Source organism: Nothobranchius furzeri, unplaced genomic scaffold (genome assembly GCF_043380555.1).
Source record: "Nothobranchius furzeri strain GRZ-AD unplaced genomic scaffold, NfurGRZ-RIMD1 Scf022, whole genome shotgun sequence".
In the NCBI taxonomy this organism is placed as follows: Eukaryota; Metazoa; Chordata; class Actinopteri; order Cyprinodontiformes; family Nothobranchiidae; genus Nothobranchius; species Nothobranchius furzeri.
This window is the reverse complement of record NW_027223039.1, coordinates 1,994,147-2,007,864: the sequence shown is the minus strand read 5'-3', so window position 1 is coordinate 2,007,864 and position 13,718 is coordinate 1,994,147. Positions and strand designations below refer to the sequence as shown.

Below are 13,718 nucleotides of genomic sequence, written 5' to 3'. Positions count from 1 at the left end.
GGAGCTGCAGCCAGCCTCCAGCAGCTGATGGCGGGGTGCAGGAGCTGCAGGCAGCCTCCAGCAGCTGATGGCGGGGTGCAGGAGCTTCAGGCAGCCTCCAGCAGCTAATGGCGGGGAGGAGGAGGTGCAGCCAGCGTCCAGCAGGTCATGGTGGGGTGGAGGAGAAGCAGCCAGCATCCAGCAGCTGATGGCGGGGTGCAGGAGCTGCAGCCAGCCTCCAGCTGGTGATGGCGGGGTGGAGGAGCAGCAGCCAGCCTCCAGCAGCCAGCCTCCAGCTGCTGATGGCGGGGTGGAGGAACAGAAGCCTCCAGCAGCTGATGGCGGGGTGCAGGAGCTGCAGCCAGCCTCCAGCAGCTGGTGGCGGGGTGGAGGAGCAGAAGCCAGCCTCCAGCAGCTGATGGCGGGGTGGAGGAGCTGCAGGCAGCATCCAGCAGCTCATGGCGGGGTGCAGGAGCTGCAGGCAGCCTCCAGCAGCTGATGGCGGGGTGGAGGAGCTGCAGCCAGCCTCCAGCAGGTCATGGTGGGGTGGAGGAGCAGCAGCCAGCCTCCAGCAGCTGATGGCGGGGTGCAGGAGCAGCAGCCAGCCTCCAGCAGCTGATGGCGGGTTGCAGGAGTTGCAGGCAGCCTCCAGCAGCTGATGGCGGGGTGCAGGAGCTGCAGCCAGCCTCCAGCTGGTGATGGCGGGGTGGAGGAGCAGCAGCCAGGGTCCAGCAGCCAGCCTCCAGCTGCTGATGGCGGGGTGGAGGAACAGAAGCCTCCAGCAGCTGATGGCGGGGTGCAGGAGCTGCAGCCAGCCTCCAGCTGGTGATGGCGGGGTGGAGGAGCAGCAGCCAGCCTCTAGCAGCCAGCCTCCAGCTGCTGATGGCGGGGTGGAGGAAGAGAAGCCTCCAGCAGCTGATGGCGGGGTGGAGGAGCAGCAGCCAGCCTCCAGCAGCTGGTGGCGGGGTGGAGGAGCAGAAGCCAGCCTCCAGCAGCTGATGGCGGGGTGGAGGAGCTGCAGCCAGCCTCCAGCAGCTGATGGCGGGGTGGAGGAGCTGCAGCCAGCCTCCAGCAGGTCATGGTGGGGTGGAGGAGCAGCAGCCAGCCTCCAGCAGCTGATGGCGGGGTGCAGGAGCAGCAGCCAGCCTCCAGCAGCTGATGGCGGGTTGCAGGAGCTGCAGGCAGCCTCCAGCAGCTGATGGCGGGGTGCAGGAGCTGCAGCCAGCCTCCAGCTGGTGATGGCGGGGTGGAGGAGCAGCAGCCAGCCTCCAGCAGCCAGCCTCCAGCTGCTGATGGCGGGGTGGAGGAACAGAAGCCTCCAGCAGCTGATGGCGGGGTGCAGGAGCAGCAGCCAGCCTCCAGCAGCTGGTGGCGGGGTGGAGGAGCTGCAGCCAGCCTCCAGCAGCTGATGGCGGGGTGCAGGAGCTGCAGCCAGCCTCCAGCTGCTGATGGCGGGGTGGAGGAACAGAAGCCTCCAGCAGCTGATGGCAGGGTGGAGGAGCACACTGAAAAAAAGGTAATTGGCAGGTCTTTGAATATGCTAAATCATATTTTGTAGGTGTTACACAATTTATACATGTTTCTTCTGTATACATGATTTATTGAAGTAAACTGGAGTTATTTTTCCACAATGTTAAATGTACACAATTTTCTTGCATTGACTAAAAGTGATTACATTGCCTAATTTAAATCAATATAATCATGTTCAACTAAAACCGGAAATGACACTGTTCAAAAAAGGCGCCGTAAAATATTATTGGACGATTGAAAGCGTTTTCAGCCAATTGTGATCACCCAACAAGATTGGAGGAGACGGGTGTAACCACCTGCAGCAGAAGCCTGCGGCTTTTTCCCTCGCATGGAGCTAATGTGGAGTCTGAGTGAGCACATGGATACTGAGTGAGAAAGTAAGTAAAATTACTTTAAGATTAAGCATGAGCCATGTCTAGATTGTTTTTGTCGAGTTATGTATTCAGAGCACTATGCTAGCTTGCTTTCAATGCTGTTAAGTTGATAACGCTGTGTGGACTGTCAAACATTCAGTGTTCATGTTCGGTGGAAAGTAGCCTTTTTTTATATGTCCGTGTATGTAGCAATTTTGTCGGTCAGCAAGCTAATTAAACCACTGAAAGAGCAGTATAAAATGGATGCCGTGTTTGGTACATTGAGTTCTCAGAATTATTAACATGCAGCGCAGGACTGCACCAAATTAAACCTTAAAAACAGTGGCTAGGCTTCAGCTGCGAACAAACTTGGGTTGCCAGCCTTTCAATGCGGCGGGTGCACGCGTTCCGTCGGGGATTGAGGATCGCGTGGACCGTTTGTACTCCGAACGGTGGGGGTGGGGTGGGGTGGGTGGTGCGCGTGGACCGTTTGTACTCCGAACGGTGGGGGTGGGGTGGGGTGGGGTGGGGGGTGCGCGTGGACCGTTTGTTCTCCGAACGGTGGGGGTGGGGTGGGGTGGGGGGTGCGCGTGGACCGTTTGTTCTCCGAACGGTGGGGGTGGGGTGGGGTGGGGGGTGCGCGCGGGCCGTTTGTGCACCGTTCGTTTGGGCGGCAGGATAGAACCATTGTAGCGTGACGTCACGTGCTCAGATGGCCGGTGTCGATACCAGATCTGCTCGGTGTCCTTGTCTCACAGCTAGCTAGCTATTTCAAATTCATTTGGAAGTCTAAAGTGGTGATATCTAAAAATCCCTAGGTTTTATTTTGAAAGTCTTAAATCGCAGAGATATAGCTGTGGGTAATGGCTGGAGACGGGTTTTTTTTTCCCTCCAGCAAGTGTGGATGTGCGCAGTTACCCGGACTTAATAACATGCATGCCTGAGCTCCACAAGGAGCATCCGTGAATAAAGATATATCTGTATGAAATGCACAAGACAGCCGCTTCCCCTCCCAATGAAATCAGAGACTGTGAAGCAAATCCTGTTATATTTATTTACAGTGTGGTGTTGGTAATAAAATGAATATCATTACATTTGTTTTATGCTACTGGAAATTTAATAATTTCTAAATTCAAGATTATTGTCATCTTGCCATATTCTAAGCTATAGTTAAACACCAGTAACTATTATTTAATATTATTAAACATGTTTATAATGCTTTTAGAATTGTGTATTGTATGTTGTTTTCGTATCTTAATTGCAAGCTGGTATTTTAATAATGTGGCTCATGATTAATTTGATTGTGTCTTACAGGTTTAGGTGTTACTGGGAATGTGGAGATGTAAGGGGTGCACAGAAACTGTGTCAAGTAGGTCTAAGCTTTTGCATCACTACAAATTAAAGCATCCACATTTTGGACATAGTTCTCACTTTCCATGCACATACCAGAATTGTCCGTGTACCTTTAAGACATGGAATGCCCTTATTGTCCATCAAAGTAAAATTCACTGCACAGAAGTCTCTTGTAAAGTGAAAGCAATTTTCAGCTGCCACTTGTGTAGTTGCAATGATTTGTCATCAGAAAGGGATTATTTTGCTCACATATATTCCCATCTTAAAAGAAATGAGACTGTCATTTGTATGTTTTTAGGGTGTGAGTTCAAAACAAACATTTACAGCACATTTAAAACACACAGAAATCGCAAACATAGCCATCACAGACTAGCTGATTTTAAACAGGGAGTAGTTGTAAAAAGCAAAACTGAAAATGATTTAGAGCAAAATGATCAGGAGTTAGCAGAACAGTCTGATGCTGTCATTCTTTCACGTGGTCAGTGTCGTACTGAGAATGTGCATGAAGTAATAGAGCAAAGATTTGCTGCTGCTTTGCTGAAGTTGGAGCATTTGGTTCTTGTACCCAGTTCAGCCATTGATGTATTTTTAGAGGAACTCCATCATTTAATTTGTTCTGCATCCATCCCATTATCTTATGACACATTGAGTAACATCTTTCATCAGAGAAACCTCCTTGTTGATGAAGTTATAGTTGCAGAAACAGTTGATGCTATTTGCTCTGGTAATCCTGTGCAAAGATCCATTCAAAAGGGTGGCCCTTTAAGTACAGCTTATCTTCGTAAGCTATATTACAAGGAGAAGTTCAGTGTCGTAGAGCCAGTTGAATACATACTTAATGTTAAAAACAAACACAGTTTCCAATATGTCCCCTTACTGAAGTCTTTACAACAGCTGTTGAGTAGAAGGGATATTGTTGAGCAGTTTGTTGAAAGTTATCAAAAGCAAGAGGAGACAGATTGTGGAAACTCGGATCTGTACCGTTCTTCAAAAGATGGTTCTCTATTTAATGGAAATTGTTTTCTTGCTGGTGAAAAATTGAGGATCATCCTAAATTTTTATGTGGATGACTTTGAAACCTGCAACCCTCTTGGCACATCAAGGAAGAAACATAAGCTTTGTGCTGTTTATTGGGTGTTGGCTAACTTGCCCCAGGGGTCTAATTCCTCATTATCATCCATCTACTTATCAGTCTTGTGTAAAACCAACGATGTTAAAAGTTATGGTTATGATAAAATCTTGGAACCTCTTCTACAGGATTTGAAAATACTTGAGGAACATGGTGTTTATGTACCGCTGTTAGGAGAGTCAGTTAAAGGTACACTATTCAGTGTAGTTGCTGACAACCTGGGAGCACACAGTGTTGCAGGATTTTTGCAGAGTTTTTCTGTGGAGTACTACTGTAGATTTTGCATAGGAAAGAACAAGGACATTCAACTATACTCTGTTGCATCTGGTGCTTTTCCTCAAAGAACCAAGGAGCTTCATCAGGTTCATGTCCAACAAGCCCAAGAAACAGGCACAGGTTGTTTTGGAGTAAAAAGGGAATGCATCTTCACCAAAAATCTAACTCACTTTCATGTCATCTTTGGTTATCCCCCCGATCTTGCTCATGATGTTTTTGAGGGCATAATACCAGTAGAGTTGGCTCATTGCTTATCAGTGCTTATATCCAAAAAGTTTTTCACATTGGCCCATTTGAATAGTGCTATTCTGAAGTTTCCCTACAAATTTGGTGACAAGGCAAATAAACCGCATGTGGTGTCACAAAGTTTCTCCAGCACAAAAACAGTTGGAGGCAATGCACATGAGAACTGGAGCTTACTCAGGTTTTTATCTTTTTTAGTTGGATCACTTGTGCCTGAAAATGAGCCTGCTTGGCTTGTTCTCATGGATCTGAAGGACATCACAGAGCTTGTAGTCGCTCCTGTACATAGTGATGACTCTTTGGCCTTTTTAGAAAGTAAGATCTTAGAACACAGGCAAAGATACCAAGCGTTGTTCCCAGACATCAAACTGCTCCCAAAACACCATTATTTGGAGCACTATCCTCAGATGATTAAGCTGTTTGGTCCAGTTGTCGGTCAGTGGACAATGCGTTTTGAGGCAAAGCATAGCTTTTTTAAGAAGATTGTCAGACACACAAGCTGCTACAAAAATATTCCTCTCTCGCTGGCCTTGAGGCATCAGATGATGATAGCTTACCATCTAAGCTCTCCAAGTTTTAGCACTTCTGAACTTGAAGTTTCAGCTGTGTCAACTCTACCTGTTGACTTGCTCAAAGACGAGATAGCTCAAACAATCAGAGATAGATTCCCTGACACACCAGAGGTTCACCTTACACAGAGTGTGACAGTAAATGGCATAACTTATAAGAAGGGAATGGTACTGGTTCACAGGGCAACAGGTGGGTTGCCCGAATTTTGTGAAATTGACCAAATCTGCATTTTGCATCAAAGTGTATTCTACATAGTAAGAGAGCTTGGTGGCTGGTACAGAGAACACTATAGAGCCTTTGAACTCAACTCAGTATCCACAAGATCATTGATTCTTGTAGCACTCAGTGAACTCCTTGATGCTTATCCTCTTGTTGACTACAAGATTGGATCTGTTCGGATGGTGACCTTGAAAAGACATATAGAAATAAAAGGTGATGAAAAGCTTTTGTTTTCTATATTACATGTGGTTGTTTTCTAACACAATTTGTTGCATTTACAGGTGCACCTGGGTTTTAGCAGTTTTTAAAATTTATTTATTTTCTCCAGTGATTAAAAATGGCTCTCCTGCGGTTCCAATGGGCCTGTATCTTTTGTTGTCATCTTTAGTTTGCACAAATGACCTCATCAGTGTTTGCCGGCTTTCCTTTTAAAGGAAGTTTCACACTGGAAGCATCAGTGGCGCAAAAAGGCAGCGGAAGCCTTACTGAGATGCTATTGTTTTCGATCATTTTTTTCACTCTATTTTAGGGCTGCTCAATTAATCGAATTTTAATCACGATTACGATCTGAGTTTTGAACGATTATAAAAAACAAAACAAGCCGATTATTTGCTCCTCCCGCTTGCGCTGCCCTGAGTAGCAAATGAAGCGCTCCTTACAGTGTTGCCAACTTAGCGACTTTGACGCTATTTCTAGCAGCTTCTCAGACCCCCTTCTTGGCTTTTTAAATCTTAAAAGTACCTAGCGAACACCTCAGAAACATCTCTGGTAACCCTTAGCTACTTTCTGGATAACTGTCGTCGACATTTCCTGCAGGTTAGCTAAACACGCCGCCTGCGCTCCGGACCGTTCTTCAGGACATTATAGGAAAGGGAATGATGTAGTGATGTGTCAGTTGCTAAAGACAGCTCTCGGAGCCGGCTCCCTGTTGGATTAACCAGAGTGAGTGACACACACCGCACCTGCGGACTCCTGAGTCACTAAAAACGGCTAAATGTGCGCGTGCTAAACACATGTGCAGCTTGCCCCGTTTGCTGTGAGAGCAGGTTGGGGGTGGGGGTGCAGCTGTGGTTGGGACAATTATTACATTAACTGATGGACTTGTAAATAAATAATTTATAAATAAGGTAGAAATAAGTTCCTCACACTGATAAATAATAACTAATCTCTCTGAGGACACGGTGCTAGTGCACTCTCCTACAGCACCTTGACACGACTCAATAAATGTTATGCAAAATTTTGTGAACATCAATTTATTTGTTATAAATGCCACTGTATAATTCTTGCTGTCAGTATTAGCAAGATATTGGTATTTGGGTCTGTACTGGTTAGACTTAAATGAGCTAAACCAAGGTCTATAGCCCTTGGGTCATAGACTATGGGCTAAAAGTATATTGGTCTTTTTATACTGGGAATCAGGAGTTCTTTTAGTGATCATCTTGTTTCTTATTTATTTTTGTCCTGATTGTGCCCTGAGCAATTTTATGACTGAATAAAAACAAATAAAATCAACATAAATAGAAAAATCGTCCTAAATAATCGTGATCTCAATTTCAGTCACCATAATCGTGATTATTATTTTTGCCATAATCGAGCAGCCCTACTCTATTTACTGTTCTTTTCTGTGCTTTTAAGCTTGAACATTTGCTGTTGTAAGTAACTGGAAGGAAAATTGACTTGAATGACTTGGAACATTTTTTGATTATTTACATGTAAATTTTCTGTTTGCAGAGTAAGTGTTGAAAATGGGAACTGCTATGATCCTAAAGATCATCTTGGCTGATGGTACCTCTCAGAGACTGACACTCTCCAGTGGACCCCCAGCATCTATTGATGATCTAACTGATGAAGTGAGGAAGCAGTGCGGACTTCATGGAGATTTCAAACTTCAGTTTATGGATGCCTTGTTTGGAAATGAATTCCTGAACCTCACTTCAATTTCCGAAGTTGAAAACAAAGGGACTCTTAAAGTCATTGACGTGTCAAAGACTGCTACTGTCCAGCACATGGATGAGGACTCTACTTTTAATCTTGTCTCAGAATCACAAGTATTCACGCCTTCCTCTGTTGGTGACTCCTCATACCTGTCAGGGGTATCTGAGGACACGGATGTGATGTCATCGAGTGAATTGGTTGGCTCACGATCATTGTGGCCTGCTGTGTTTCATGTTCCTACGTTTTCTTTTGATTCAGAGTTGAAACTTCAGCATGCAAATTTGGCTTACATTCAGAATGGGACTACACTTATTCCAGATCCGAAGTTGAAATCGGCAATCCTTGAGAGTTTGGTGCAGGAAATTGTGAAATATAAAGTCTATGCCAACGATAAAGAAATGCACGAGGTTGCCCAGAGTCTCATCAAAAAGCATCCTTGTTTGACAGAGAAAGGGTCCAGCACTGGATGTGGTGGGTGGAAGACCAGTTTAAAATATAAACTGTCTAACTACCGCACACAGCTGAGAAAACTTGGATACCCAGAGGTGACTGTAAACTCTTTAAAAAACAAACCTGTTGGAAGGCAAAGTGCAGCCTTTGGTGTTAAAAAGGCAAAGAGAGCAGAAGTGATTTTTTGTCCACCATACCCAGCAGCAGAAACCGAGGACACACTGGAGACTATGCAGAAATCTCTACTTTTGGATGTAAAGCAGAGAAACAACAGAAAGCTTGTAAAACACAAGATGGAAAAGACCTTTGCATTAAGACGACATGAAGTTGTTCGGGATGCACCAATGGTGGAATCTTTCATGGCGAAATGGCCTGCCCTGTTTGATGTCAGTGAGGTAAGATTTGCACCATGCATGGTTGTTTATCAAAGTAAAGGGCTTATTTTTTTAATAGAAAAACAAAACCTGGCAACAGCTGTTGTGGCTGATTAGAGCCCTGCACCGGAGCCCTAGGCCCAGGGGTCGGCCCACCCCGAGGGCCGGGCTTCGGGCCAATGACTGTGTAATTAACTCGGACACGGGCCGGGCGCCTATATTTTTAATCGAAATCATTAAAAAAATACTTAAAAACTTGAACGCAGCAGCACCTGCCTGCTTCTCACGCACCGGCACCGTTAGCTCAGTTAAGGTGTGTGTGGTTTATAAATGCACCTATATAAACAAATTCTCAAACTGCTGATTGAAACATGTGCCCCTATTCTAACATGCCATTTTATGTCCACTTTGATGTCAGAAACCATTCATTTATTCTCATGAAAATGGCAGCATTCTATTTTTCTGTGAATAAATTTGCTCTGCAGTAAAAAAAAATACAGCATTCATTGCTGGGTTTTTTCTAACTGGAGAGCGCATTTTCAGAACGGCTGATTAAATTTACAAACGCTGTATTAATTCGGGGGTGTTTATTTAATCTGCCGCAATGAAAATGCGCTCTGCAGTTAGAAAATTAGAATGCTGCTTTTTTTTTTTCTAATTGCACAAGAGCGCATTTTCAGAGCAGATTAATTTAGAAATGCATCCAATTAATATAGTGTTCATAAATTTCATCTGCCGCTCGAAAAATACGCTCTGTTAGAAAAAAAAGCTGCATTGATGCTGTTTTTCTTTCTCTTCTTTTTTTTTTTTTTTTTTTTTACTGCAGAACGCTTCTCACAGATAATTAGAATGCCGAGCAATCTATCCCGCTAAAACATTATGAAAGGTTAAAAAAAAGTCTGGCTCGGGTTGGGCCAGAGAATCCTGAAAACCTTTTTGGACTGGGTCGAGCTGGTGCTCCTCGGGCCGGGCCGGACACGGGCTCAGATTTTAGGCCCGTGCAGGGCTCTATGGCTGATTATGTTACTTGTCTGTGACACTTCTGTTGAGTGACTTGCCTTCAATGTGTAACATGTTATGTCATTTGTGCTCTGTTTTTCAGATCAATGCTGAATTTGAGAGGATAACCACAGTTCCACTACAGTCAAAGTTCCTGTCTCAGCTGGATCTCCACTCTGACACCCTTATAAAGTTGTTCCAAAAAAGAGGAGGGCAGCTAGGAAGAAGGCTCAAAACGATTGTTGCACAAATACCTGATGTAAGTAAAGTGTGTGTGCTTGTTTATTTATTTGACAGGCACTTTTATCCAAAGCGACGTAAAATTGTTAACCTATGGGGCATGTTGTGATCTGTGGGGGAAACCAGAGTACCTGAAGGAAACCCACGCATGCCTGGGAGAACATGCAACACCACTCAGAAAGACTAGGGGTCTCAAACCATGTTTCTCAAGGGGCCCCATTCAGCCCCTGATCACCTGTTCAGCAGGTCATCATGGTTGTACACCACAGCTTTGGAGTTTTTAATTATGTGGAGAGTATGTAAGTTTTGGAAACTGCTATCAACTTTCTCAGAATATTTTTTCTACTTTTTTATTCAAATTGTAAATTTTGTTTATATTTGTCAGCTTCATGCCTTTTCTTTCCAAAGTGCATGCTATTATAGAACCTGTTATATTCTCAGAGAATTGAATACATAAATTTGTGTTAAGACAGTAGACTTTAGACTAGGGGTGGGCAATCCTGCTCCTCAAGGGCTGCTATCCAGCAGGCGTTAGTTGTTTCTCTGCTTAAACACACCAGGTTTGAATCTGCTGGTGATTGACAGGCTGTTGCAGAGCCTGATGAGCTGCTGAACAGGTGATTCATCCAGGAATCAGGTATGTTGGAGCAGGTAAACAGCTAAAACCTGCTGGATAGCGGCCCTCAAGGACCAGGATCACCCACCCCTGGTCTAAAGTCTACTGTCTTAACACAAAATTATGTAAATGATAAATGAGCCGCACTTGTATAGCGCCTCACAGAGTAAGGACTCCAAAGCACTTTACACTAGAGTGTATCATTCATCCATTCACACACACATTCACACACTGATTGTGATGAGCTACGATGTAGCCACAGCTGCCCTGGGGAATACTGACAGAGGCGAGGATGTGTACACACACACACACACACACACATCACTGCACACATATATACTCAGACATACATCTACACACACACACACACACACACATCCACACTCACACAAATATATCTACACACACACAAACACACCCATCAAGACACATATCTACACACACATCTAGAAACACATATTTACACACATACATTTTGAATAAAATCCATTCTAGGACCCCTTTAATTTAATGAAAATCTTGATGATTTTGTCTTCAGTGTGACGAGCCAGACGCTGGACGCGAGTGTATCATCAAAGGACTCTGTGTCTACATGGGGGAAGATCCAGAGAACCTTGTGCAGGAATATGTGGTATGTACATACTTATCCCTAGTATTCCAAATACATTTTCTGGCCAAACTTAGGTTCAAACACGCTTAGCAAATGGTAAATGACCTGTATTTGTATGGCGCCTCCTAGAGTTTTACAACCACCCAAGGTGCTTCATAACAAAATCAGTCATTTATCCAAGCACACACACACTCACAACCTGATGGTGAGGAGCTAAATTGTAGCCGCCACAGCTGGGGCTCACTGACAGGAGACAGAAACTGACCGATATCTTGTGAGAAGCTGATATTTATCTCACACACAAACGCAACCGTAGGGAGGGATCTTCCAAGACTCGAGACACTCTCCACCTGTGGTTGAGAACATTCTGCTAGAAAGGCAGTGAATAATACATCTGAGAGTTTAATTCCTGTAGTCTGCTTGACCCAGCAATGGGTGCTTTACTATGAGCAATATATGTGCATTTATTCAGTAGGGTTGTGCCATTTCATAATTTTTACATATATCCAATAAGTATGTGTAGTTACAGGAGAGTCTGTGTGAGTGATAATCTGATTATCTGTGATAATGTCTAATACACCCATGTGTGTTTTTCTGTAAAGGGTCTTTATAATGAGCTTTGTATTTTTATATTAATTTATATATTGTCTCTCTACAGGACATGGATGAAAATGCCATCAAAGAGGTCATTCAAGACACCACCATTGGAATATATGTCATAAAACGATCTACTTCTGCGGAACCAGAGGACATTGGGATTATCCTTGAAGGAATCAGCGTGTTGCAGGATTTGGAAAATGTAGCATTAGCAGTTGCTATGCTATTTGGACTCATGTATGCACTAAACCTCAACTACCCGGTTGACCTCCGTTACACCTTTGAGGTAATCCAGAAGGTTTTCATGGGACTGGATGGCAGTAAACCTTCCAACAAAACACTTGCTCTCAAAAACCAGCTGTTTCAGTGAGTGATTCAATGACTACAGTTTGTGTTGCCTTTTGTATTGACCCATTTTGGCCTATTGTTGTCTCTTTACTCCACTGGAAGTTGGTGGTGTTTTATTATTCATTGTTGAGTAATATTGAATAGTTTATAATAACTATGTTCCAAGTCATTACAGGCGGGTCCTTAAATAGTTCCAGTATTTGAATATTTCAGCAGCTTTGCACTTATCGATTTTATTCTGATTAATATGAAAGTTCGATTTTATCATAAAATGTTTTATATGTGGGGAGCTCATTCAGAGCAGGTTTTCTGTGTCTGGATATTTTAGCAGATTTGCACTCATCATTGTTATTAATGTGAAAGCCTTGTTCATGAAATGTTTTAGATGGGGGAAGCTCATTAAGAGTAGCAAGATTTCAGTTTTGCTGGAAAGGTTCATTTGAAACTAAATTTAAAATTCATTGATGTGAAATACAATATTTAGGACAGAGAAGTTTTAATTAAACTGACTGATATGCAGTTTTGCTCTTTTTCTATTGCTGTAAAGACAATTCCACGGGTTCTTTTGTTTCCCTCAAGTCAGTACAAAAATATCTTGTTAAGAGTCAATGATAATGGAAGTTTATTGCTTTGTCATTTTCTGCCCTTAAAATGTTAATAAACTGAGTTTTACTACAACTTTTCAGTTCTCTGGCTTTTTGTCAATGCAGTTCATATTTTCCATGTTCTAATTTGCACAGACATGGGACCAATGAAAACATTACATTTGGAAACGGGCAACTTAAAAGAAAAAAGTAGGATAAACAAACTTACTTTGCATTACGTTTACACAATATTTTTGAGCAATTCTAACATGAAAAAATCAAGTTGATATTATAGTTAAATATTGTACATTGAACCTAAGAAAAGTATTTTGGCATTATTTAAAAAAATTAAATTACATTTGTTCAGAAAAATCATGTTGAGGCAACATGATTTTTTAAAGCAGTTTCACGTAAAGAAAATACATTGATTGGGAGAGAGTTTATTAGTAAAAGGAAAGAGACATGTTCTATTGGTTAAACTCATTGTAATCATGTGGAACCGATGTACACAATAAAATCACGTAAATCCAAAGAGTTATTTTTTTCAGTGCAGAAGCCAGCCTCCAGCAGCTGGTGTCGGGGTGGAAGAGCAGAAGCCAGCCTCCAGCAGCTGATGGCGGGATGGAGGAGCTGCAGCCAGCCTCCAGCAGCTGATGGCGGGGTGCAGGAGCTGCAGGCAGCCTCCAGCAGCTGATGGCGGGGTGGAGGAGCTGAAGCCAGCCTCCAGCAGGTCATGGTGGGGCGGAGGAGCAGCAGCCAGCCTCCAGCAGCTGATGGCGGGGGGCAGGAGCAGCAGGCAGCCTCCAGCAGCTGATGGCGGGGTGCAGGAGCTGCAGCCAGCCTCCAGCTGGTGATGGCGGGGTGGAGGAGCAGCAGCCAGCCTCCAGCTGCTGATGGCGGGGTGGAGGAACAGAAGCCTCCAGCAGCTGATGGCGGGGTTCAGGAGCTGCAGCCAGCCTCCAGCTGGTGATGGCGGGGTGGAGGAGCAGCAGCCAGCCTCCAGCAGCCAGCCTCCAGCTGCTGATGGCGGGGTGGAGGAACAGAAGCCTCCAGCAGCTGATGACGGGGTGCAGGAGCAGCAGCCAGCCTCCAGCAGCTGGTGGCGGGGTGGAGGAGCAGAAGCCAGCCTCCAGAAGCTGATGGCAGGGTGGAGGAGCTGCAGCCAGCCTCCAGCAGCTGATGGCGGGGTGCAGGAGCTGCAGGCAGCCTCCAGCAGCTGATGGCGGGGTGCAGGAGCTTCAGGCAGCCTCCAGCAGCTAATGGCGGGGAGGAGGAGGTGCAGCCAGCGTCCAGCAGGTCATGGTGGGGTGGAG

General features: G+C 44.7%; 1 protein-coding gene across 4 annotated transcripts; it reads left to right on the top strand.

The window, feature by feature from the left end:
- Window positions 1-1,489: 1,489 nt before the first annotated feature.
- LOC139061492 (uncharacterized) lies at window positions 1,490-12,499 on the top strand. 4 transcript variants are annotated; one of them, XM_070547735.1, is made up of 6 exons: window positions 1,490-1,886; window positions 3,177-3,231; window positions 7,384-8,432; window positions 9,514-9,669; window positions 10,805-10,897; window positions 11,535-12,499. In XM_070547735.1, exons 3-6 carry the CDS (start codon window positions 7,398-7,400, stop codon window positions 11,841-11,843), a joined length of 1,593 nt encoding a protein of 530 aa, XP_070403836.1. In that variant the 5' UTR covers window positions 1,490-1,886; window positions 3,177-3,231; window positions 7,384-7,397; the 3' UTR covers window positions 11,844-12,499. The 4 variants fall into 4 exon arrangements, with proteins under 4 accessions (XP_070403836.1, XP_070403837.1, XP_070403835.1 ...); XM_070547736.1 differs by having other exon boundaries at window positions 3,177-5,865; XM_070547737.1 differs by lacking the exon at window positions 1,490-1,886 and having other exon boundaries at window positions 2,494-3,231.
- Window positions 12,500-13,718: the final 1,219 nt, after the last annotated feature.

Bases quoted from the DNA above. Each gene is read 5' to 3' on its own strand.
- LOC139061492 (XM_070547734.1), top strand. From the start codon at position 3,195: ATGTGGAGATGTAAGGGGTGCACAGAAACTGTGTCAAGTAGGTCTAAG.